General features: G+C 37.4%; 1 protein-coding gene across 6 annotated transcripts in view; it reads left to right on the top strand.

Moving 5' to 3' along the window:
- Positions 1–26910, top strand: part of LOC122535915 (protein eva-1) — a 332052-nt gene that overhangs the window by 181632 nt on the left and 123510 nt on the right. For 5 of the 6 annotated variants that reach the window (XM_043667835.1, XM_043667831.1, XM_043667834.1 and 2 more), the window contains one exon: positions 22460–22677. In XM_043667835.1, the coding sequence (XP_043523770.1) occupies positions 22460–22677 (218 nt within the window). The remainder of the gene's footprint in view (positions 1–22459; positions 22678–26910) is intronic. The other variant, XM_043667833.1, reaches the window with a different exon arrangement.

Genomic DNA, 26910 nt, shown 5'->3' with positions numbered 1-26910 from the left:
TCGGTGTTACATTTTGTTTACGCGAAGCGTGTAGATACAAGATGTAATAATTAAGTTTGTCGGGAGATCGCGCGGTAACCAGTAATTCTGCTTGAATTTCGTTATAACGTAAACACGGCTGCCACTGTAAGTAGCTGTTGCATAAATGGCAGCTCTTCGACGCGGATAAGCACGTTAATTCAAACTTCACGTCGACGATATTTCCATAATTGATGAAAACTTGTGAAACTGAGATGTCAGTTTTATTTACACCAGTTGTCGTTTCTTCCCTTCCACGATCGATTTTTTTAATGGTCGTTAAAATAAATAACGAATAATACAAGTGCTACGATAAATAGTCTTTGAGAAATTTATAGCTTCGCAGCATTTATATACTTCAATATTTAATACCGACGGAATTATTGGAAATCTAATTTTCTACACTTAAAAGAGGAACGTTCGAAAGATTTATCATTTTTATATTTCCATAACTGTCGGATGTCACGATTTATCCTAATTAATCAAATCAACGAAATTTTCCATATTAACAAAAAGAATGCTCAAATAATCAAGATTAATCGAGATTTACCGAAAATTGAAAACATTTTCCAATTTACCTCCCGACTGTTGCAAACATCGTTTTCCCTCCGAAAGTTCGAGAAAGAAAACCATCAAATTTATTACCTTGCTACATCAACCGAATCTCGGCCAGTGAACACAACGGCGGACAACGAGGCGAATAAGAACAGAGATCCAAAATACAACGGAACCAATAAGAATAGCAAATTGTAGAAGCAGTTGCAGTTGCAACCGCTGCAGAGATTCCTCTTTTCCCCGGTTTAGTGGAAATTATTATTTCCACGATGCACTTTAAATCCGACCCTATTAAATTTCTCCTCGCAGTCGCTCCGAGGGATTCCGGTTCGAGAGATTTTATTTATTTCCACCGTTCGTAAATTTCGACGGCGTACAGACAAGACGCCCGCGCATACTCGCACATGCTCGGTATCTTCGTGCGAGAATCGATGGCTTTCACTCGTGAGACACCGTTCTAGCGAGTTACGATCGACGATATTTTTCGAACGTACGAAAGACAGAGAGAGAACTGGAGAGTAAGAGAGATAAACGGAGAAAAAGGAAAGTAGAGAGAGAGAGAGAGAGAGAGAATCGATCGTTGGATGGCTAGGAAGCACGACGACGACGACGACGACGACGACGACGACGACGAAGAGGGCCACTTCCGGCCTCTTGGCGAGAAGAAACGCGTCGCGTGCTAAGAGTTCCCGCCGCTGTGCAAAATATCTCTGCCCGGCACGCCGGCGCGGCGCGTAAAATGTTTTCGCTTCGCGTGGCCTGCTCTCGACCCGCATACGGCCCGTTTTTCACTCACCTTATCCCCTTACATTTGCCATTTTCCGCCGGGCTAAAAACCGGGCTCGAAAGCTCCTCCTACGCGCGACCGGCCAAGTGGAATCGGCAATTAAAAAATATTTGAGGCGCCGGCGACGAGACGACAAGAGTGGAAGGACGTCATCCGGCGAAGATAAAATTCTCGATTGAATGTTTTTGGAAGATCTCTGGCTTAGAAGATAGCTGGCTTTTCGTCTGGCGCGAGATTCTTAATTCACTAAAAATCGCTGCGTTCGTGTCGATGGTCTTCGTTTTACTTCGTTCTCCTCTTTGTTTCTCTGTTATTTTTCTTGTATGTTGAATTTGTTGCTGTTTTATGAACAAACGTGCATAATAAGTATATGAAAATTTTCTCTAACGAGTATCTACGATTTTTAAACCGTTTTTCTTTATACTAATGAGACACGAACTGTCACGTTCAATAAATTAATATTTCTTAATCTAATCTGCCTAGGAAGGAATTATTCTTAAAATATCTAATCAAGATTTACTGTTTCTGCTTCATGTTCTAATAATATATATATACTATTTCATAAAGTATAAAAATATGAAATAATGTAATTATAGAATATGAATAATGTAAATATAAATTATGAAATAATGTTTTGTACTATTTCATAAAGTATAAAATAGTAACAAAACATTAACCTAAGTCACAAGTTCATTTAGTAAGAACTCTTTCCATTTCAAACGATACAAAAATACAACAGCTACGATTAGATAGTTGGACAGTTCCGTCAATTTTGAATGAACACGATCGAAGAATTATTTTCTTTGACGTACACGCAACGCAACTTCTCCTAACGCCGTTCATTGCCGAAACAGGCAATTATCAACCGAGAAACACAGATGGTCTTCGTCAACGCGAGAAATCAATTAGTTAATACTCGATTAATCGTTCAGCCGGAAGCAATTTCTGTTGGCCGTGATCAGTCCACTACGATGATACCGAGCGTGCAATTAGCGCGCGACACACACTTCTTCGAAGCACGTCGGATATAACGCGTCTACTTCACTGCGTGATACCTGCACGCGTTCGTTCCTCCGGCCTATCGTCATCTCGAAACGCGCTTTGCGCGAGGCTCTTCCTGCCTCTCGGATTACGTAGGAAATTTGCGGCGGAAGTTTTCTCGGTGCACGATCGACGGAATATCGCTGCCTTTGACGGAAAACACGCGCGGATGGCAGAGACGTTCGTCGCTTCAGACGACACGTCCCTCCATGAATCAGGGCAATTTTCGGGGAAAAGACGGGTACCGAGGTTATCCTGTTAGCAACGCGACGTTTCCACGGCGACGATAAATGTATCGGGTAAATGGATGTCAGAGCGAGACGATTGGATATACGTTGGTTCGACGCGTGAACTTTGCTTCTCACTGAAACTATCATTCTTGGGAGTGAGGAACACGCGAATGAAATGGAATTGGAATTAATGATCTACTGGTATTTGGACAAACGTGAAGTGGAATTTGAAAAAAATGGAGTTCAAGTAAAATTCTGCTTCGTGTAGAGAAACATTACGACATTAGCTACGCTTTCTTTCATCTTTGAATTTCTCATATTCATCAAAGTATAAATATCTACAGCCTCCGTTACAATCATTTTCTTGCTAAAATTAATTTCGCGAAACATATGTATTGGAATATTTCATACGAGTTTCTGTTACTTCTGCTATATCTTCTTTTGTCGTAATTATTTTCTGCCGCAAGACAGCTTATATCGTAGAGCTATTATTACAATATTAACACTGTAATAATAAATTACGTTGGCTCCAGAGACGAGCGAAAGTAGTAAGTGAAAGAGGACTGTTTATGATCAGACATATTATACGATTAGCTAGGAGTTCTGTGAAGACCACTGGGGAAAACTTGAAAAGACACACTTTTCGCTTTTATGAAGAATCTGATTTATTTTTTGAAATATATTACCACCATCAATTGTGTAGTTGTCAAAATTTTTGTCGAATATTTCAAAAATATCGCCGCCATATAGAACTCCGAAAATTTATTACTCGCTTTCGAAAAGGTTATATTTAAATTTTATATTTTAATTTTTAATCTAAAAATTTGTTTCACTATTGATCTTCATCATACTAATTAACAATTAATTACAGTCAAAAAAATCATCGGAAATATAATGTATAAAGTAAAATATCCTCTAATGTCGTTTTGTTTGCTTATAATTTCGATTGAGAATCATTCAGTACAGTGTTATCACAGAATTCTACTTTGTATTCTTCATCTTTTTTGTCGAAGCGACTCGCAATGATGTCTTATTTCTTCTTCTCTCTTTTCTTTTCTTTTTCTTTCTCATCGCGAAAGAATCGTTCGTCGAAACGAAAAGCCGTCGACGAAATTGAATTTGCTCAACTGTCACGGTGTCAATGGTCGTAACGTCCAACGTTGTTTCATCATTTCATAATTGGTCTTGCAGTGCTCGAGTATTCAGCTTGTCCATACGTCCACTCCGGTTTATACCTGAGAGGATCAAGGTGAATTCTAGTTAACCGAATCCATCCCTCATCGGTTTCCCGATTATAACAGCACCTATGAACATCGCACTGCTCGATAGCCAGGAAACTCTTGCGTTCCCCGTGAAATTTTCAAACCAATCGGGAATTCAATTGTCGCTGTTCCATCAATCGAGCAACGTCGACGCGTATCAAAAGCGAGGCGCGCTTAAACGACTCAACCTCGTCAAAAAGATCCACGTTTCGAACATTGAAACGTTTTTCACCGTGTTTCCTGAGCTTACAAACGTCACGAAATATTTCGCGAGATAGGTGTGAAATAAAAATTTCTCGAGAACGAAGCGATTAAAAGTTTCGATGTCGATTTGTGATACATTTCAAGTCTATCTCGTATGGTTGTTACAGGTAATACTGCGAATTCTGTATGCTATTATTTTAAAAATTTCAAAATGAACATTTACACGCGCGATAAAATGTATGAAATATGCATTTCATTGCATTACGTCCACTTTATCACATATGCTTAATTGTAGGAAAATTTTGAAATAAAAGCATCGCACGTGATGCATCGGAGCGTATAAATTGTTTAAAGTACAATATTTTCTGCAATATTTGATGAGATTCTCCTCTCTCGATTATATTCATAAAAATATCAATTACGGGGTCTGGTAATTACGTCGTACCGTAATTTGTAGCAATTTAGAAGTTTCTCTAATTATACGTGAATCCATGAAAGTACGAATTCTCAGTTAAATGTATATTCACACAGTCCAACAATTTATTTCCTTTATTCTCCAACACGAGAAAGAAGAAAGGAAAAAAAGAAACGATTAAATCCACGAAAGAGCCAACAGAGTTTATTTCCTTTCTACACCTTAAATAACTCGATGGCGCGTAGAACAAACGGATTTAGCGTGTCTCGCAAACTTATCTTCGTTCGTTCCCTTCGTTGATAATTCAAATTAATGCGTTTCCTCAAACAAAGCGCCAACGACGCCGCTTTCGAAGTCTGAAACGAAAGGGGGCGCGCATCAATCAACTTCATCCCTCTCCGCACAATACAAACGCCCTCCCGGTTCCTTCTTCTCCTGGTTTCTTTCACAACCGGTTTCGTCACGGTTGTTTCCGCCCTCGTTCCCTCCATGGTCCAACGATGAACCGAGCCCGTGTTTAATCCGAATTAACGCGGCTCGTTTCAACGATTGTTCGATCCGACTGGTTGAATCCCGAGGATCTTGCAGCGACCTCGGACAATCTTCAATATTCTCTCTCCGTGATAAGACGATCGTTTCGTCGCTCCGTTTCTGTCCTCTCTTTGGCAATATCGCTGCTTTCGTCTTTCTTTCATTTTGTTTCATTGTCACAGAGAATCAAATTGACGGCCAAGTCGGGGAATTGCCATGGGAAATCACCATTCCTTCACCATTCCAGACCATCGTCTGTTTTGGAAACTGTAGGGTTTTTGGTCTTTTTTTTTTTTTTTTAATTAAATAGCAGAGTTTATTTTATTTTTTTTTTTAGTAAATAGTAGTTTTATTATAGTGTGTATTAGTTATTATATCTTTGGGATGAAACAAGGAAACTTTTAAAATTGGCAAAATAGAAAACTTTTTCACGCGTCGAATATCACGGAGAGTTACTACCCTGAATATTTTGTACGCTGGTGAGAATATTTCTACAAGCTGCTCGTGAATAGTTTGTGTAGTATTGTTTTCTTTTTTCGCATTCTTCGCGAGCTTAAAAATTTCCTACAAACGCACAAGAATCTACAGTCTAATAGTTGTAAACAAACGAATGTTAATAATTTTGCACGTACGATTTTATTTTTAGTAAATAAACATTGATTTACTTCGATTTGTGTGTTCAGCAATGACCGTTTTAAATGTTAATTGAGGCGTTGAAATTTAAATGCGACTGTTTTATTAATTAGATGCTACACATTATTTGGAAATTCAATGACGGTAATATGGTAAATACCTATTGGTTACATGTATTATTCGATAATTACGGAGTTAATGAATGTTTACTACAATTTGGATAAACTTCGTTTCGATTAGCTGCAATATTTAGCATTGAATTTATAATTAGAATGATCGTTGCAGTATTTAAAGTCATTATCGTGATGCTCGTGATTAATAATTATTTGAAAATCGAGTCCGAGCGACGGAATTAACGAGCTTCTCACAAATTGTTGGTTTTTACCGCCGGTGAATTTAACAGTTAACGATTGAAATTAAACGGAGCAGAAATTTTTTACTACAATGGATTTATATTATAGAAATTTTGAAATATGTTGACCTGGAGAGATTGATAAAAAAACATTCAGTAGGTGCGTGTATTAATCAATATTAATAACTACGTCTTGTTCAGTATTGATTTTTGATTAATTGCAAATATGACAGCGGATGGCGAGAGAATAGATTGTTTCAAATTTTTATTTTTTCAGCCGAGAGGATCGCTTTATGGGTAGGATCAATCTCAGCATCAGTTTATAATCGAGGAATGCCATTCGTTTCGGCGGTCGATTTCAATTTCCTCCGAAATTAATTTATCGGAGAGGCATACGCGAATCTCCGCGCAGCGTGAAAAAGTTTCGTGACAGTTTAAAATTTCCATCGCGAATATTTATCGTTACGACGCTGTCAAAAAGTTTGCTCTGCCAGCGAAACGAAACAAACCTTTGTTTATCATGATCCCTTTAAAGTCATTCATCGGTATACGATTTGACTGTCTCCTATTTTATCGTATTTTTATTAGAAGAATTATTTTAAAATACATGCTGTAATTTCGAGTCAATGTCAATTAATCTAATTGCTATAAACATTAGTTACACGATTATTACGTTTCTAACGCTACGTTATTCAGAATTGTATTCTATAATTTTAATTTTATTGTAGCAAGTCTTATGAATGTCTTTTGTGCGACAACTATGTATCTTATGGCTTTGAACAATTTTTGCGTCAATATCGATCATAGTGCAACGATAATTCGTTTATAATAATTGCTTGAAAACGTCAGACGTCATAATTTAATTCCTTGCGCGATCTTCGTTCATCGCGATATCGTATTTCTCCCGTAAATTATTCAGATCGCGCGAGTTATCGAAAACACGTGCATTTTATACAATTACACGATTCTTTTAATTATTGCACGTTATCACGCAGTGATGCGCTTGTATTGTCCGCATTGATTAAGAAAAAAATCCGATTATACGTGATTGCGTTCACACCGGGGAGAAGGATGTTTATGAAAACCTGTTGTTCCCGCAATCGAGTTCTATATACTGTATCCTGTCTTTTTTTTTTTCGATCGTTGGCCTGATGAATATTCTATGGAAGAATAAACAGATAGTCATCCATGTATTCCCATGCCTGGTGTCAATATTTATCCCGTTTTCAAAACGGGGGTATCTGCAATTCATATTTCCTGCACCGCGGCAAGGAAATATTTATAGTCGAAATCCCCGAGTAGAATATAAAATGATGCTTTTAATGAATTCATGATCACTGGCGTACATTCATAGGCGGCACACAAATATCTGAGTAATGAACATTAAAATGCACGTAAATACGTTTGTATATTTTCCTGTTATTTCTTTATTTCGCAGTTTCAAATTGTCATTCGTTTACGAAACGAGCAAGATTTTCCAGAGCAAATTTTTATTTTTTTCGACAAACTTTTCTCTTGGAGATTAGAGAAAGAGAGAGAGAGAGAGAGAGAGAGAAAGAGAGAGAGAGAGATTTAAAAACTGATCGTACAATACAAGGACTTCGCTAAGTGATACAAAATCTTTCTTATATTTTTTAAATGATCTAGAATAGTAAAAAAAAGTAGGAGTGAACTTGTTAAAAATTAGTTTACTCGTGAATTTGTAGAATACCTGGATTCCAATGGAAATATTATTCTCTCCAGCAATTTTTGCTGAAATGAGAAATATGTTCGCGTTCATACATAAAGTAGCGTTAATTCGCTGATATTTGGCTTGCAAGTTTGCAAAAATATGTTAGAATAAGTCGCCGGCTTATGGTAAGACGAACATTGTTCCATTAACCGGATTATCTGAATTATCCATTTGGCCACGGAAATAGAAAAGTTCTTCCGTTCTACCTCGTTACGTCTCGTGAACTCGCTGCGAGTCCAAGAACGAAGTCCAGAAACAGTCGGATCGAAGGACGTAAGAGACGTTCAATATCGATAAAACGTTTAATTAATTGCACTTGGATAAAACGCACAAAGGATCTTTATACGAATACAATATTTCGAGAAGTGAATATTCATGAATATACAAAATCGATAGATTTTTTTTAATGAACTTCTAAAATGTTCAAGTTTCCAAGCTCTTAAACTTTCGAGCTATTGAGTTCCCGAACTTTCGAGCGTTTAAAACGTCTTGAATATTGAAATTTTCAAACATTAAAATCTTTAAATATCCCAATTTTCCAAATTGTGAGTTTTTTAATCATTGAAACGTTAAATATCGAGGTATTCAAACTTTCAAATTGTCGAATGTATTATTTCCAAGTCTTTCAAATTTTTATTTGATTAATGAACGCCAAATTCATAGTCTTCAATTTCTTTTGTATCAGGGATACTTTTTGATGAAAAACAAAGTTCCTCCTGTTAATATTATACAAGTTCTCTATCAAGACACTTTGCCAAGTTGTAACGTCAAGGATCGTAACGGATCACAAAACTCATCAGTATCTTCTCAACAAAGAAGATCCCTCAACTTGTGATTTATGCAAACTTCAATTGACATGAAGTATATTATCATCCACTACAGAAAATACATCGTGAATAAACATCAGTTACACACAAGTCCTTCTCTGACTGACAATCTAAAGAAGAATTGGTGGAGCTAATTGGTGGCTCGCGAGTTCTTGTCGATCGCTAGCACTGCCCCCTCCACTGTCTCGATCTCCCCACTTTCTTAGTAGGGAAATCAATGGAGGGGGACAGTGAGGACAAGGGCCGCCAGTTAGCCAACTATGACCTAAAAAAAAAAATAAGGAAGCGATCCTAAAATTAATACATTTTCCAAGACAGTTTAACTTCTATAATAAATTATAAAATTTAGTTCCAAGTCGCTAATAACGCGCACAAGTGGTTGGTGCGACTATAAATAATGAAAATAAAAAGAAAAAAAGAATGTTTGTTCGTTATTTTCCTCTTCAACGTTGTATACAAGTAAAATTGAAACCGTCCCCTGTCGAGAGATACTCCGCGAAGTTATCGCTTTCCTTTATTCTCCGAGGGATATTTCCAGCTGGATTTTCAAATGCGCAAGATAGGGAGAATCCTTCAACCGCAGAGAGTGGAAGGCCGAGGTGGCTGCGGCGGGTCATCGAGTTGTGAAAAGTTGGCATCGTTTCCAGATTTCGGTTGTTGGGAACCGAAGAACAGGATTTGTACGGTCTAGCTAGTAAGCAGCTCGAACTACGTGTCTTCCGGTTTCGGTTACCACCACGAAAGTGATCGAATTTCACTTCAAAGCAGAAACAGCGGCCACGTTTTCGGAGGGTTCTCGAACCGTGATACCTTGCGATACGTATATATAAATACGTTTGAATATATGTGTATCGTATGAAAATTGTTAAAGTAATTTCGAAAGTTTTTTAAATTGTTGCAGTTTAAGCACATACGCATGCAAAACTGTGTAATTTAACAGAAAGAAGTTGCAATGATTTGATAAAATAAATACGTAGATTGAATTCGAATTCAATTTTTATTTCGTAAATTCGTTGTATTAAGTTTAATTCTAACTCTAATAATTCACGGATCTCGCCGAGCGGTACGATCGATAATACCAAACGATTTTGTTTCACAAGCGAACAGTATCAATGAAAATGGCGGTAATTGAATTTAATTCAACAACGATTTCGCAAGACGTACAGATTGAAAATTGAAATTTAAAATCGACGTGTTCCCCGAGGCGCGTGCCGTTGCTGTCGATGTTTTTAATTAACGCCATCGTTGAACGTAACGTATTAAAAATTCAACGACGAACGGGACACTTCAAGTTGTCGTTCACAATCCAGACAGAAGCTGGACGGGAATTAATTTTTCATTTAACTACGCTCTTTTATAATTAATATAATTTCAAGCTGCGTCGTTCGCCTGTTTGAAATAAATTATTTCGTTCATACTTTTGCCTCCAACGTTCCATTCATTTCCTTCTTCGTTTTCTCTTTTCTTTTTTTTTTTTTTTTNTTTTTTTTCTTTCGTTCTTGGAAGGAGCTTAATGTACTTTCTGCTGTTCTCTAATTACAATTTCACAACGAAGCACGCAAAGTAAAGAATTACGGCGTTTCACTTTTATTAAAGTTTACGTAATCACAATTCCCCCCTGAAAGCGTACAATTAAGATTTTGAAACGTGTAGCTCTTTAAAATCTACAAGACACGAATCAGGGATACGGAAATTAACTTATTCGAGATAATTACGATGTTCAATGGAATTCATCATCTCCGTTGATGAGAAGTTTTAAAGTAAGAACCGAGCGAGAGATGGTCTTGTCAATAATTACGCCAAGACCCGGCGCTGGCTTTTTCTTCGTTCCTTTTTTACTTTCTCGTTCCTTTGTACACGGTACAAATAACGCCGCGATGCTCGTAGACATTTACACCGGCGTTCGATATCCCTCCGATCGAAGGGATGTCGCTCTAATCCGGCGGTAAGCTTTCGTTTCGAGTACGCTTTAAAGCACGGGATTAACCGGTGGACAAATTAACTTCCGGTTAACTTTGGCGCCGTTTGATTGATCGTACGCGAGCCTCAAAGGAAACCTCTCTCTACACCTCGTCCCGTTCTTATTACCACTCCGTCGCAGAACCAAATCGAAATTTGTCGAAAATCTGTTCGCCGAGAGTTTCAGCACGCTTATTTTATTTTTATTCATCTATCAAACCTTTCCACCGTTGATTGTGAGTTTCGTTCGGTCACGTATGTTTTCAAAATTGCAAATCTTCTTTTCCTGTTATCTCGAAGCTACTGATTTTCTTCTTTACTGAGCGAGTTGTCGTTCTGTCAATTAACGTCGAATATTTTTCACAGGAGGCGGTGACAGTAAAATTGGCTGCGGAGGGCGTGACGATATTTTGACGTGACGTTTTAATTAAACCCGCGTAATTATACGCTGTTGATAAGGCGATGTGCTCGTCGAGGCGACGCTCCGTATTCTCAGCGATATCTCGTTAATTAATAGGTTTCGGTTGTTATCATTTCACTGACAACGACGAAACGCGCGCCGATGCTTAAGGATTTCAATTTAATTAACTTCTTTGAAAAGTACAGTGCTACCAAATTCATTATCTACGTTTGGCGAGATCCTTTGCAAACGCATGTCTGTTTTTAATTCACACTATAGCACAGAAGCAATTGTGAGAAATAATTTATTAATAATTAAGAATTTCGTAGAATAGAGTTAGAGAACCTTTCAACTACTTGCGAGTTTCAAAATCTTTAATTATTGAAAATCGTATAATACAATAAACGACGAGCAACGAGGATAATTATACATTTGAAATCTACATTTATTTCGTTGCAGAATTTTAAGAACTTTCAACGTAGAATAATAGTAGGAGTAATGTAAATATAATTATCTAATGAATTTCACTATAACTACTTTCTACTTTAAATTCAAAATAGTATATCATCTATAAAGTACCTAAAATATAGAATATCTATAAAATACTTAAAATATAGAATTTCTCTCGCCTGTCCGAAGGCTTGACCATAGATTTTAAACCGAAGGGAAATTAAAATTTTCTATCAAACTGTTAGTTAACTATTAGTCCAAATATATTTATTACCTCTAACTTTCATCTAGAGCAGACATAACAAATTGAATTAGAATTGCAATTATAACTATATATATATATATATATATATCTTAAATTGATGGACAAGTATGTATATTGTAAATATAATGTCATAGATAGACGAGTTTCTAAGTGGGAAGTGAATAATTATTCCGCGCAGTAATACAATCGTTCAAGAAAGATCACCAACAGAAAGAAAAAGATGTTATTTACAAGCGACTGAAAATTGAAAGGTAACTCCTTTTTTCTTCCTCAATCGATAATCCAGTTTATCTGGCTCGAGTCGATCGTAGCGACGACCATCTTGAATAACGCGCAACGAAACAATTGCAGCCGGTTCTCCGAGAATAAAGTCTCGGCCATATAAACAATTCAACGCAGTGGTTCCCAACATTTTTTTGCCCATGCCCTAAACATCTCTAAAACCTTGATGCTCCATTCTAGTAACACATGATCCTTAATATAATAATCACACGTGATCCTTAATAAAAGGCCATTAACTTCGATAAGCTTCCAAAGAGCGCGGCATCTACGAAAGGAGGAAAAAATTCGAAAATCAACTTTTCAGTCAAAGAAACACAAAAATCTCACTGTTAATAACTCGCTCTCGAATTTCTCCCCCCTAGAGAATTAAATTAATCCCCACGGGGAATCATGGATTTGTCTCTCTCTCTCTTTGTCTCTCTTCACCGCGCTTGTGTTTCCTACGTTCTTTACGGCGTGACAGAACCCGGAGCTGTTTCGCAGCTTGACCCGCACCGTGAAAACGCGAACAGGATGCACTTGAAATAAGAGCGCAGCCGGCGGAAGGTTGAAATCCGCGCGGCGCAGCCAGAAAATACGCCCGCGATAAATGTACCACCCTGTATTTACATCTTTCGGGACAGGTTTACGGTTGAACGAAAACGGAAATTCTACACACCGCCGCCTTTTTCGGCTTTGCCGCGGGAAAGCGGATTTGGTCAGATCCGCGCTTCGAGTCCACGTTCCACTTGCCTCGTTCGCCACTCGTGTTTCCCTTTTCCTTTTTGTAATTACCATCGTGATCGATGGCTCGATACTCTGAACTTGGAGACACTCTTAACCGAACCGGGGGCTTATATCGCAGGGTGATAGATGGGACGAAATTTTGAACGGGGAGTTGCTATTGTTCGAATTTCACAGCCAGAGTTGTATTTTGCTGGCTTGTACTGCAAGTGCTGTAAATATACTGTATTTGTTATTTATATTGCAAATTGTATTGCAAATAAAGTTTTTGGCACGTATGTTTCTAGTGTAAAATAATAATTATTGCATTGTACCAATAAAATAATCAAAAATGTGTTGTGCGTCGGTTTAGAACTACCCTAGGTATGAAATTTCATCAATATTGAATTAATTACGTGAGTTCATTGACCTCAAGCTAATAAAACGAAAATTACTAGTTTTCCAGTTTTTAAAAAGTATTTTCTACTGCGTTGCAACAAGTGAATACATCGTACATTTGCTCCATCGATATCGTTGTGTAGAAGGTATTAACGGCAACAATTGCATACTGATATAAAGGAAATGTGTTATTTAGATAACACAGAACGTTTAGATAATAATTATTCAGAGAATGAAGGCTCCCCTATGTTTGGTAAATGATGTCAAATTTTGGTAAGATAGTCAGTCAAACATTTGACTATGGAAACAGAACTGGAGCATTTGTATTTAGAACGACAGTTAAAGAGATTTTATCTAGAATAGACTATTTAAAATAGTATATTTCAGGTATTTAGAACGGCAGTCAAAGAGATTTTATCTAAAATAGACTATTTTAAACAGTATATTTCAGAAATTATTTCCTAATATTAAAAAAAGAAGCTATTTCATAATCGTTTGTGAAACTATTTCATAATATTAATATCGTGTATTTTATAACTTTCGACATGTGGCCGGTATTGGTATTTTCAGCTCATGTGACAATATTTTCAATAACCCGAGTTTAAAAACTCTTTTATTGCCCGTTTGAAGTTGCAATTGTTGCGATTCAACGAAAATCGTTCGACAACCGAATTCGGTTCCATATCACAAACAAGCATGAAACTGAGCTTTTATTGGGCAGCTGATTGACCTATCGTAATGTAAACGCGATCAATTTACGCGATACATCATTTTCATTGTAATCGTATTGATAGATGTGGGAGACAAATTTGCCCGTTTGTCATTGCGATAACTCGTGGCGAAGTTAATAAGTGTGTTTCATATGTTATACAGAATCGAAACCCAGTGAAAAACATAAAGGCACGATGATTTTGTACGGTTCCACTGTTTTTCGCGGACAAAGGCCTCTATTCATATCGTAAATACGCAATACGTTGATATTGGTTTACCGCCCGGTACAATTCGGCCGGAATTCATTCTAGAAATGATCAAAGCTTGCTTTCCAAACGAATTTTCGTTCGCATCGATTGTAAAAAAAAGTGTAACAACCGAAGAGTTTTAATAAATTAATAAATTTTATTCGATTCGTTGAAGTTTTGTTCGATGATTCATTCGAGAGTAATACCATAATTCCATGGAGAGATGAAAGAGATTTATGGAACAATTATATCGGGATCAATTCTCGATGAATTGCGCTGCAGATTATATTTTACAAAAATTCTCTGCCAATAATATTCATCGAGAACGTTCGTTTGAAAATGTTTCCCCGCGAGTATAAACCCTATTGTATTCTTTAAAAAAAATTTTTTTCAAACATTTTATGTTCTTTCACGAATTCTCTTTCAAAAAAGATTATCCGATTGAACAAAATTTTATAAACGTACACGCGCGAAAGAGAAATTTCGCATTTCTATTTCTCACGCTTCGGTATCTCTGATAAAAATTTCGTATTTAATTTTCTCGATAATGCTGGCATTGAAGAAGAAGAAGAAGAAGAAAAAGAGGAAATTGATTTTTCTGAAAACCAACCACAACTCCGACCGCGACGATCATCAGAAAATTATCTTTGGAATTACTCGAGGAACTTGGCTCGAGAGTATCCTCTCCGCCGTCAGCGAATTGTACAAAACTGTCCTTTATCAAACTTGCAAGTTGATCTCTTTTTAAAGCGCCGTTCAAAAGAAATTTCCCTATAAATTGCCAAATCCAGACAATGCCGGGGAAACCGTCGCGAATTCCGGCTGAATGCGATGTTAATTTCCACGCGAGTCGAAAGGATTATGAACGCATTCAGCTCGAAACTCCAATTATCCCGACGACACGTGAAACCTTTTCGATTTTCACCTTAACGTTGGGTACGTGGTTCGAATATCGAATGCACGGTGGCTCGATCCGAATACACCCTCGTTCGAAAGTCTCGAGCAAAGTGGTGCAGTTGTTTCGAAACTGGAAAAATGAAATAATATTTTATATATACAAGGATAAGAGTCTGCGAAGCTTTAATAATGTAACTTGAAAACTGTGCACGTTCGCGAATATTTTGAAGATATTATAATTGTGCCATTACAGAAACACCGAATGAGTTATTTTTTAACAAATTTTTAGCTTTGGAATAGAAATTTTTAAATTCAGCTTTATTTCGTTAAAATACTTAATTTCTCAGATTCTTAGTAGCTACTACTGACTAATAATTTCTTATATGCTTTATAAAATTCCACTGTTACTTATTTTTCGAGAATATTAATTTCAATTTAATTTTTAATTTCAATATTAAATTTTACAAGTTTATATATTTTATAAGTGATCGAAGTAGAGGGTTACTCTGTCAACAATTGCATTGCAAAATACCCATGCAACTGATAATTTTCTCTGTCTGTAGTATACACTAAATTTCACTGGCAATTAAAAATTCCAGTTATTTTTGGAGAATATTAATTTCAATTTAATTTTTAATTTCAATATTGAATTTTACAAGTTTATATATTTTATAAGTGATCGAAGTAGTGGGTTAATCTATCAACAATTGTATTGTAAAATACCCATGCAACTGATAATTTTCTCTATCTGTAGTATACACTAAATTTCACTGGCAATTAAAAATTACAGTTATTTTTGGAGAATATTAATTTAATTTTTAATTTCAATATTGATTTTTACAAGTTTATATATTTTATAAGTGATCGAAGTAGAGGGTTACTCTGTCAACAATTGTATTGCAAAATACCCATGCAACTGATAATTTTCATTGTCTGTAATAAATGAACACTGAATACGGAGAGTAAAAAGTGCGCTGAGACTTTTGAGCGGCGGTGTATAGCTTGCGATATAGCTTGCGTTACGTTGATTGCAATCCTCGGCGAATTGTGTGTACACACAATGGCCGATGTAAGATATTTTTGCCTACGTTTGTTCGCTCGAGAGCGCGGTGGAATTCCCGGCGAATCAGCGCGTTGAACGACGATTGATCCCAGGCGATTTCATGCGAGCGCATTCTGATCGGGGATTGAACGAGCTTGATACCGCGAGCGATTCGTAAAAGTGGTCAAATATTTGCAACGACAGATTATAATGTGACGTTCGTGCGCTTTGACGCAGGGGTTTTTGGGATTTAATTGCGGGTATGAGAAGTGAAAACGGATTTTCAAGTAATTGTTCAAGTAAAATTCTGGGTTTTAGTTGACACATTCAATTGAAATTCATTCTCTGGCCTTTCATTTGGGGGGAGAAAAAAAAAAAAGTGGATCTCTTTAACCAACTTATTCTTTATCCCTATTTCAAAAATATTATCTTGTGTGTGCGAATGATTTTCGTTGAAGTAACAAATACGTTCGCGCAATCAAATTAGAAACTATTTACAGAAACGAATGTGAAATGAAGCGAAAAATTATTTTACTCGATAGTCAAACAGTGAAATAATTCAGAGAAGAATCAGGATTGCTACAAAGTGAAATTCAGTCAATTAAGATACTATTGCCTTAATAGATTTCAAACATTTTGTTCAAATGATACCCAACTCTGCTGTTAAATGCAACCAAAACGCAATGAGTTGAAGCCCAATTTCTATCGAACAAAATTCGTAGATATTGCCACGAAAATATGCTGATTAACACTCGAGTACTTTCGCTCGAATATTTCCACGTAAGTTTATAAAGTGAAGTGGATAAAATTACTGCAACATTAAAAGTGAAAAGGGGAAATATAGCGGACAATTTTGAAACCAGAAGCGGAATCATTAATTCCCAAGCGCGGAACTGAAAGTATTACGAGGTGCTTTGAAAAAAAGAATTTACGAACGCACGAGAGCACATATCATAGAAATTTATACTCGGTCTAGAGCTACGCACCGTATCGACAGTATGAAGTAATGACCATTTCAATGAGAACTTGGACCTTTTGTCGATTCTTTGTTGCTCGATATCTGCTGCTGTTCGTCCTCAATTTTTCTTTCTTTTTTTACTGATTTTCAATATATCTAATAGCCGTGTTATTCCCTTTATGAGTATTACAATGGCAATAGTTTTTATTCGTCGCAATTGCAATATTTTCCAAACGATTTGTGCAATTGTTACGAAGCCAGCAGCAATTAGAAATATTCGTTGCGATTGTCTGGCGGCATCAACGGACGGATTTCCTGCGCGAATAATTTTTTATCTAGGGGGCAAATTTAAAAGAGGGAAAGTACGAAAGTGTATTTAGGAAATTTTGCAGGATTTAGAGCGGGAATATTTTTAACATAGCGATGATTATTTCGTAGAATATTCTACGAATATTTTAAAGAATTCTAAACGCTCGAAAAGAAAATACTTCTCTAAGAAATTCGGATTTTCTCACGATCTCAAAATTTTTCACTTTCTTTTTGTTTTGCGAATGCAGCTTTGAAACGCACGGTTTTATGTTTCTCGGAGAGAAAAATTTATGAGGAACAGGAGGGTCTTGAGATTAAAATTCTCTGAAAGAGGAAACTTCGTGTCGCAAAGAGTATTACATATTATTCACATAAGAGTATTCCTTGTTCCTTTATTGTTAGAAATATTAAGAACACAGAAAGAGATATTTAGGAGTAAGATATGGTCGTTCAAAGTCCTCGAAAATATGAAAATCGTAAGCTGGCCAGATGGATGTTGTCTAAAGTCTGTCGTAAAATAAAATGAAATAAATATGCGACATCGAAACGGAAGTCATGCGCGAAGCAAAGAGTAGATCGCTCAGGGAGTTGAAAGAATCTTGCAGACGAAAGCATTCGTAAGAAAAATTAGCAGAGAGGAGCACTTTGAAGGTGCAATTAGAATTAAAATATGTTTCTTGCTTCGCGTATTTAAAATTCTCAAAGAGCCTATGTACATAAGTATCTTGTAACGTGACGGCAATTATATTTTAAGAGACTCGTTAACATCTTGGGCACTGAGGGAATTGCAAATTCGCAATTTTTCGGATCTTGAAAGCTGCCGCTTTTCGTTTATAACGATGTAAACGAGTGATTAGTAGAAGATATCTTTAAAGAAGTAATTTTTCGACGACATATATTTGTCGCAAATATATATATGAATGTCGTTATATTTCATACACAAATATAATATATATATTTTCATAGTAGTCATTTTACAGCGAAACGAGATCTAAAAATTACAAATTAATTAAAAAAAAAATTGGAACGTAAAGTCGAGAGTCACTGTTTATAAATGTTAGAACTTTTTATTGAGTAAAAAAAAAAAAAAATTCTTATTCCTTCAGTCCTTTGGTTTCTTTACAAAATGGAGATGAACGTGTTCATTTAAAAATTCGGGCATGTTCATCAATCCGGAAATCTCGTCGTGCCTAAATACAAAACGAAAGGTTTGAAAGCTTTTGGAACAAAGTCCAGAGTTCTCAGTCAATCGGCTGAAGTGGTTTAAAATATACGAAGACGAATCTTCGATATGATTACAAACACGAATCGCAGTTGCACTGACGACGGTCGAATCCTCGTAAAATGCGATCTGAAGAGCGGACCACACTCGTCTACGATACTCGTCGCGAATATGGCGAGGGATATCTTCTACAAAGAGCGCGTGGAGTTAATGAGACGGAAGAACGAGCGGGGCACGATATTGCAAGTTTGAGAAATGGCCTCATAAAGGCGTTACAGCGCCGCTGAAATTCGAGGCGAAGCCCGGGCAAGGATTGAAACGTTCACAAGAAACCCACTGTCACCGAGCTTCCGAGACGTACCCGTTCGCGAGCTTTACGCTCGCGTATTAAAAGAAGCATAACGGGCAATAGCCGAGGATTTCGAAGCATTGATTTCTCGATTTTAATCGTCGTGACGATGATCCGTAGTGAAACGTGACGTAGAGAAACTGCTGCAGAATTTGAAAACTTCGACAGGTTTGAGAAGCTACGACACAGAGGATGAGAGTTTAGGGTTTGTATCGTGGACTAGGAAGTGTAATTTCATCAGCCACATGCGAGAATTTAAATTTGGAAATTTAATTAAATTTGAAAGGTTATGATTGTTTGTTTGTGTTTGAATATAGAGCACTCGAAGTACTACAATAGTATAATGGTATAAATACGAAGCACAAGGTACTGAAATAAAATAGTAAATTATATTTACAAAAATATGAGCTTATAGTGCATAAAAATCAGCAATATATTCTTGAAACGTCATAATATTATAGTTTCTTTCCCAAGCTTTCCCATCCTTTTGTTCATTTCTTCGTAATTAAAAATCGAGAAATATTTCCTCGGAGACTCGATAATTTGAATTCAAATAAAATTTCAATTCCAATTTCATCCCTGGACACTATTTCTCAATGATCTTCCTGACCATTCCCTTTCTCAACCCGACGATCCTCGTCTATTCTCGAAAATACGAACTCATTGTCAGAGCCCTAAAGAGCGATGCGTCTCGATCGCAGTTGTACAGAAACGGAGCAACAACTCCGCGTCACGGGTAATTTATTCCCCGACGTTGGCGCGATTAGACCTTTCCCGGCTGCAATGAAATTTACTTTTCTCCCGCATGAACGAAATTACCGGCTCGAAACGAACGATGGCTGGCTTCCAGCGGCCACGTTTCACCGCAACTTCGCCGGCGTTCTGCGAGTTAGCGAGATATCGGGGCTGGATGCTTCTCGAAGAGAGTCGTGTTCGAATTATCGGGGCCTGCCGTTGCCACGATCTCGATCCATCGGATCTCTCTCGTCCTACATGGCCGAAAACCGTGGGGGAAATTTCGCGCGTCTGCCCGTCCCTTTCATGTGGTCCGCGTGCAGAATTCCGCAAGCAATCAGAAATTTTCCTTGCATCTCGTGCTCGCCGGCGCTCAATTAGAAGGAAGTTTATTATCGTGGAAGTTATACACGCGGTTCAGAGGTGTTTGATACAGTTCGCGGAGGTATGTTTTCGCTTGCTTTTACAATACCAGGCGGAATTTTGGGACGTGTGTTGATGTGTTGTTGTGCAGATGCCACGCGTCTAATTTGGAAATTGCGGAAATTAATTATAGAATGTGGAAATTAGTCGGTAAACTTTCGTGTGAAAATTTAAGGATCGATGTGGAAACGTTGACTCTGTTATTCTTTCTGGAAACGTATCCTTTCAGTTCAGAAGAGATCTTTTACTGATACTATTTGTTATTATATTTGCTATTGTTTTCATCACACGTCATTCTGAAGCGCTACTTCTATATTTTGTTTACACGCTGCAATACGATAAAATATTGACGGGAACGTGTTAAATCCTCCATTCGACACTGTCGAATGGAGAAAGAATTACGATTGGTAATTATTGCCGTGTTTGGGTGATTGATCACAACGTTTGACGAAACGGGGAAATTGACGTTCCAAATATTTCGCTCGGAATGGATAGAGAAATGGGGATGTTTGTAGTACGATAATGGATGACTGTTTATTGTCACATGTTGAAAATGATTTTTATTATTTATGCATACTGAGACGTACAAACGATAAAAAAAAATATATATATATACACAAATTATAAAAAAAAGCATATTTGTCACGAATTGACAAAATTCATAAAAAAATTTCTACCATCACATATCATTAACATAGAACGATCAAAAATGTCACAAAATGTCAGATTCGTATTATTATCTACAAAGTATGCAAATGTTTTCATCATTACATCCACGACGTCTAGCTAACGAGTTTTCTCCTTTTCTTTTTCATGCTTCCCCACTTTGGACTGCGGCATTTTATTGGTCATTCACAACGATTTTGGTGACGGCTACGGTTGCAACAACGACACTGTAACAATCCGCATGGCAACAACAACGACACGCTGATTAACTCTGGTGATGGTGACCACGGTAACAACGCGGTGTGTCGTACCGATGGTGACCACAATGCCTGGTACACCGTGGTGACGGTGACAACAATGACACGTTAATAAATCATGGGGATGGCGACCACATTGGCATGCTAACAAACCGCGTTCACGGCGACCGTACTGATACACTAACATTTTGTTGGACACCTTGTTGGTCCAACGACTTAATTGCTCCTCGTAATGCACCCCTTAAACGCTTTTAATTACACGACACTTGCTACCACCTTCCTGCACAATTACTGTACTGTACTATTCTGCAATTGCTCTTTACTTTTATTTCGTTACCATCGTCGTGTTTCATACTTTGTTTCTCTTTTATTCTTTGACACTATTGCTCTGGCTTTATAACTGCTTAAAACTGTTCTTACGTCTGACTCGTTATCCTTGTCACATTGAAAAAATTTTATTAACTTTTTTTTACACGAATATGTATCAAACTCGTTCGACTCCATCATTGATTTCATTGCCTCGCTTCGACTTTCAACTCGTGCAATATTCATTTTTTGTGACCAACAATATCGTCCACTGCTTCTTCGCAACAACTACATTCTCTTTTATCCTTTTTTTTTTATCCAATATTTTCACGTCGTATCGAATTTCTAAACTTCCAAAATCCTTCAAATCTTTATACTTTCGCCAACCGTATTAATGCAAATGATACTCGTCGACTTGGAAAATGACTCGATCCGTCGTGGTTCCTGACGTCGATCATTCGGCGTCCTAATCGGTTTGACTTGAAACGCGGTAACGTGTGCGGTTCCATGCGCAAACTCGCCGTCGAATTCCGTAAATGCGGCACTGTTGTCCGTCCCGACTGACGTGTATTTCGCGTGTAAACGAAACGACACCGCTTTCGCGGGTGTCATCGATACATCGCTGTTCAACCGATCCTCGATTGATCCACTCGTTAATTACCGCGAATCCCCCGGAACTAATCACCATTGCGGCGACACTGTTACGGGTCACCGATCGATCCTCGTTTGCCCGTGTTCCTTCCTTCCGGCCGTTTCTCTGAATTTCGCCCCTCTATTTCCTTTCGTATTTGTTCGCGCCTCCCTTTCATCCGCGTTTCCCTCTGTCTGTTTCCTTTTTTTTAAATTGAAACGTCGCGCCGTTACCTTATTTCACTTACTGTTCATTTCTACTTCGAACAATCATTATCGGACGATGGTTTATTTTGCAAATTTGCTTGCCGATTTCTTTGCAAATTTCTTTGTAAAATGAAAATTTCTCATTCTCTTCGGTAAATTTTACTCTGCACTCTGTTTTTCACTACTGCGACCATTCTTTTGATCAACGGCCTTCCTTTCAACCTTACTTGATTAACACTCTTTACGATGCAAATTGCAATTTGCACTACGCGTCTGACGTAATTCACGCTGTTTGCATTCTGACTTTAATATTTCTTGTTGTATTGTTATTTATACGTGTGACTCTAAAATTGAACCAATTTTTTTTTTTTTTTCTGATACTCGCAACTCTCTTTCTGCTCTCTCCGCTCATTTCTGCAACTTGATCGCAACTTTCTGGTCTTTTAATACGACAGCCTTGTTATTAGGCACCCTGAAGACCTATCAGCGCGCAGCCTGCGACGAGGAGTCGATGACGCTGAAGTGTCCAGTTGGTACCACTATCTCCGTCGTTCTAGCTCAATACGGCAGAGCAGGGTCAAATGGCACCGACAGGTGTAGTTCGTCCGATCCATCCGTGTACATCGGTGACAGACTGACGAATTTGACGTGCATCTGGCCGCAGTCGCTGCAGGTACGTGTCTAGAAGGCAACTTTTCTACTCTAATTCTATCCATTGTACGATTTGAGGAAGGAACCAACCTCTGGCGAGAGGAACGGAGTCTTTTGCATTTTCTTCTTCTCTTCTAGAATAATTAGAAATCGTTTGAAGGAATCAATATACGTATATCTAATTTATAGAGACGCGAAAATATATAGAATGATAAATGGAAATTGGTAAAAACATAAATATAGTAATGGGGAAACTCTGTAATAATGAGAAATTTGCTTGAAGGAATTATTACGTATACTTAATTTATAGAGACGCGATAATATATAGAATAACAACTGAAATAATTAAAAATTGGTAAAAAAACGATTAAAAGATAGAAACAGCAGGAATAATTCTATCTGTACTGTGAATTAATGGAAATTGCGACAATTAATAGAAACTACAGAATCGATAGGGATTACAATAATCTTTAGATAAAAGGAATAATATAGTTATTCAATGCTCTATAAACAATTGCATCCCTCTTGGCGATTTGTTATTTCATTAACACGAACAACAAAATTGATGGACCTATAATAATAATTTTTGAAATAACTTTGCGTAAAATAATGAAAATAATTATTTAATTGCTCCGTAAATAATCGCGTCTCTCTTGAAACTACGTGAAATTTTAATTAAATTCCCCTGTTTATCATTCATCCGAATTTATAATATTTAATGCTTGTAAATAGATAATTTTACATTATCGCATTTACAACGCGTGAAATCAGCTTTACTATTCTGTGTGTGTGAGTGTGTGTGTGTGTGTGTGTGCAATATAATATTAATAGATGATTATTACTACTGCAATGAATCGACTAATATAAGTCATTATTAGCTGAAACGCTACGATAGCATAACAAAACTTTATGGTAAAACAGGATCTAAACTACGATCGGCGCGTGGCTCTCGTCATGAGCGTTACAGTGTTTCGCGTATCAAGTGTTCTATATTATTACTTCCTGCGTGTAACTTGCTAATTAATGTTTGAATTTACCAAGTTTAAATGGTGCTTCAGCATTACTGCTAGAAGTTACGCTCGCTCTTCATCTTTTTTTTTTTTTTTTCATGGGTAATTGAATTTCCGATTGCAAATGCAAATATTTTAGTTGGACAACTGCTAACGACTGGCTAATTTTTGTGCGATTCGCACGATATCTGGAGACGCAAGAAATGCGTATAATGTAAAATATATATAAAAAAAAGTATCCATCGAATGGAAGATTTAATTGTTCAATTACAAGCTTGTGTTTTACACAAAGAACATAGTCAGTTATCAAAAATATACATACACACAGTGAGAATTTTTAAGAGAAATACATTTTTTTAAAATAATTTTAAATAAAAATCTATCGATATATAATTAAGAATAAATTTCGAAACTTTTATAATTGACAGTATTTAATTAGCTGTTGTTTGACAAGGAACATAACTTATTCGTTTATGCTAAAATATTTCCGAAACTTTCGAAACAACTTTATGCAACTTTGTACAAAGACTACTTCATTTCTTTACAAGAAATCTAGAATCGTGAAAATAATCAATAGACATAGTATGGTAAGAAAATAAATGAAATTTCCATGTTCGCCAAAAATTAGTCTCATCTTGTTATCAATTAAATTAATATCAATATTCGGTTGGAAAACAATGTCAAACAATGTCGAGAGATATTATTTTCTTTAACTTTCAAATCTTGCACGTCAAAGTCATACATCCAATTTAAATTTTCTACCAAATGTGAAGTACAAAAGAGTCATTCAACGTCAGGATCAATCACGATTACGCTACGAATCTGTTTGAAATACCTTTTCACATCGATAGTCGACGAGAGTTCGCGGGTCGGTGATCTGAAGGGTATCGACTCGAACGATAGTGAAAGATGGTTCCATTCGCTTTGCAGCGAAGTTGAAAGTCGTGGCTGCGACCTCCGTGTCCGCTCGCGAAACTTCTATCTGCCATCTTGTATTTATCGGTTCCTCGCGAAATCCTGATTTCTAATCCGGCAGTAGGACGCGAACGATCGCGCCCGGCGCAGCGAAATCGAGCTGGAAGAAATCGTAAACTGTATCCACTTTGCCGGGTTAACCATTGCGCGACGACGATTCAACCGTCGTAACTTCTGCTTAGGTTTGTAAGCTCCCGTGCCTTCTCTCCGCGCTTCACCGCCAAAGATTTCCACCGAGAAACCCTTTCAACGTTAAGATTTCAGATCAGACTTTAGTCGAGTCGTGCACTTGCTTGCTATGATCGTTGCAATTCCACGATACTTTTGGCTCTCCTCTTTTCCTACCGTTGGTTCTCCCTTCTCCTTGATCGTCAGTTTGTTTCCCCCCGAGTCTCGAGGATTTCTCGGATTGGTTTCGTTAAGAGCAGCTTTCGTTGAGAGACGTTTCGGGTTGATTTGCAGCGATTTGCTAGCAAACAGTTAATTTAATCGTCGAAAATGTGTAGCGTTTGCGTCGTACGAGGGAATTGTCATTATTGTTATTGGTTTTTATGCAAGCTCGTATTTTTTTTTTCTTTTTTTCTTTTAGAAATATCATAGAAAACGATTTATTTTGTATATATCGATGATTTCTCATTTTATGCGCATCGTATAATGCGAGAGCTTGTTCAAAGTTTAAAATCTCCTACAAGTGCATGAAAATTGCAACGAATACTTTACCCTGACAAATTTTCTGTAGTTTCACAAAATTCATATTATGCTCTCTCGCAAAGGGGAAAGAGAAATAAAATCACGCAGCAATTACTATAAGATAAATAAATAAATAAAAATCGGAATCTCTAATTAGAGTCTCTAATTCATCAGTTCATAAATAATTCACTTTCATCTTTCAGTTCGTAATTGTCGGACTGGAACATTGAAAGTTCTCTGAATAATTTCACGAGAGTTGAGATCATTCAAGTTTCATTATACACGCTCTGAGGTAACTTGATGCGAGAAAATGCTGAAAAATTGCTGCGGCGGATGGAACTGTGTAGGAAACTTAATTAAACGAAACTCGCCGTTGATAACTGAAGAACGGTGCTCGACGGAGGAATTTCAAGAATTCAGAAGAGCATGATTGTTTCTCGTTATCCTGTTCCTTTTTTCTATAGCCGGTAAGCTGGTTCTCCTTAAATCAGCTTACGTCTTGATCGCCTTGTTTACGGAAGTGCGCAGCAACCACTTTAAAAGTTTTAAAGATCACTCGATGGCAAGGGCGTCTTCCGTTTTTAAACTTCGTGGCAAGTCCTATATTCGCTGGAATTCTTGGCTCCCCGTTTGCTTGGGAAAACACGCAACTGCAAAATAATAAATGAACCGAGAAATGTGTCTGCTACTCTGTAGCTTCCATTTCGCGAAAGAAATTTCCTTTTGTTCATCCAAAAGCAGTGTAATATTATAATAAAAAAAAAAAGAGATGTATTATTTAATCACACGAAATTGTTCTCTTTGAATACCAGTGCTGGCGAATTTCTCTATATTTAAGTAACCTGGCAAATGTCATTTCTTCACTTTCAGCTAATAGTAAATCGTTCGTTTCCAAACCTAATTTTCTCGTCGTTCTAAACTTTTGATCATTTCTCGTCGGAATAAAAATTCGAAGAGAAGAAATTCAACTGTGAAATGTTTGAGAAAATTCTTGAGTAACCCACGGTACGTTGTACGATCGTCTGTCGAGTGGGTTATCGAAAAATTTTTCAATAAAAAACAGACATTCGAAGGGTAGAATTTGAAGAGTGTGACTTGATTTCCTCAGAAAGAGCGAATTGTTTCTCCGTGTTGCAGACCGTGCAAAATGTCTTCTCTCGTAATTAACCTTCACATCGTTATTCCGTCTAATCAAGATTCTTCGCGAGTGGACGATGCAAATTCAACGATATGAATTTTCCATGCCTGCGCACAGTATCGTTCGTTTCGTCGTACTGCGGAAAGAGTCGCGTTCGAAGCTGCATTTCCTTCCTCCTCCCTCTCGAATAAGTTGGCCGCTGACACGCTCGACGAAATAACGGAGTGTCGTTTTCAGGTCAGTTGCCATTATCTTTTCGACGGTGGATTAAATGGCGGCCATCTCCTCGCGCCTCTTCTCGCCTCGCTCGTTCGACCCGACTCCGCTCTGTTTCGCTGCCCGCGAACGAGAGACTCGCGATTACCAGTGAATTTCCACGGGAAACCAGCCACGTATCCGCCGCGTTCTCCACTTTCGACCTGTAATCGAGTAGACTTCTGGT

This window comes from Frieseomelitta varia, unplaced genomic scaffold (genome assembly GCF_011392965.1).
Source record: "Frieseomelitta varia isolate USP_RPSP 00005682 unplaced genomic scaffold, Fvar_1.2 scaffold_787, whole genome shotgun sequence".
NCBI lineage: Eukaryota > Metazoa > Arthropoda > Insecta > Hymenoptera > Apidae > Frieseomelitta > Frieseomelitta varia.
The sequence above is the reverse complement of the archived record's forward strand: the minus strand, read 5'-3'. Positions and strand labels throughout refer to the sequence as shown.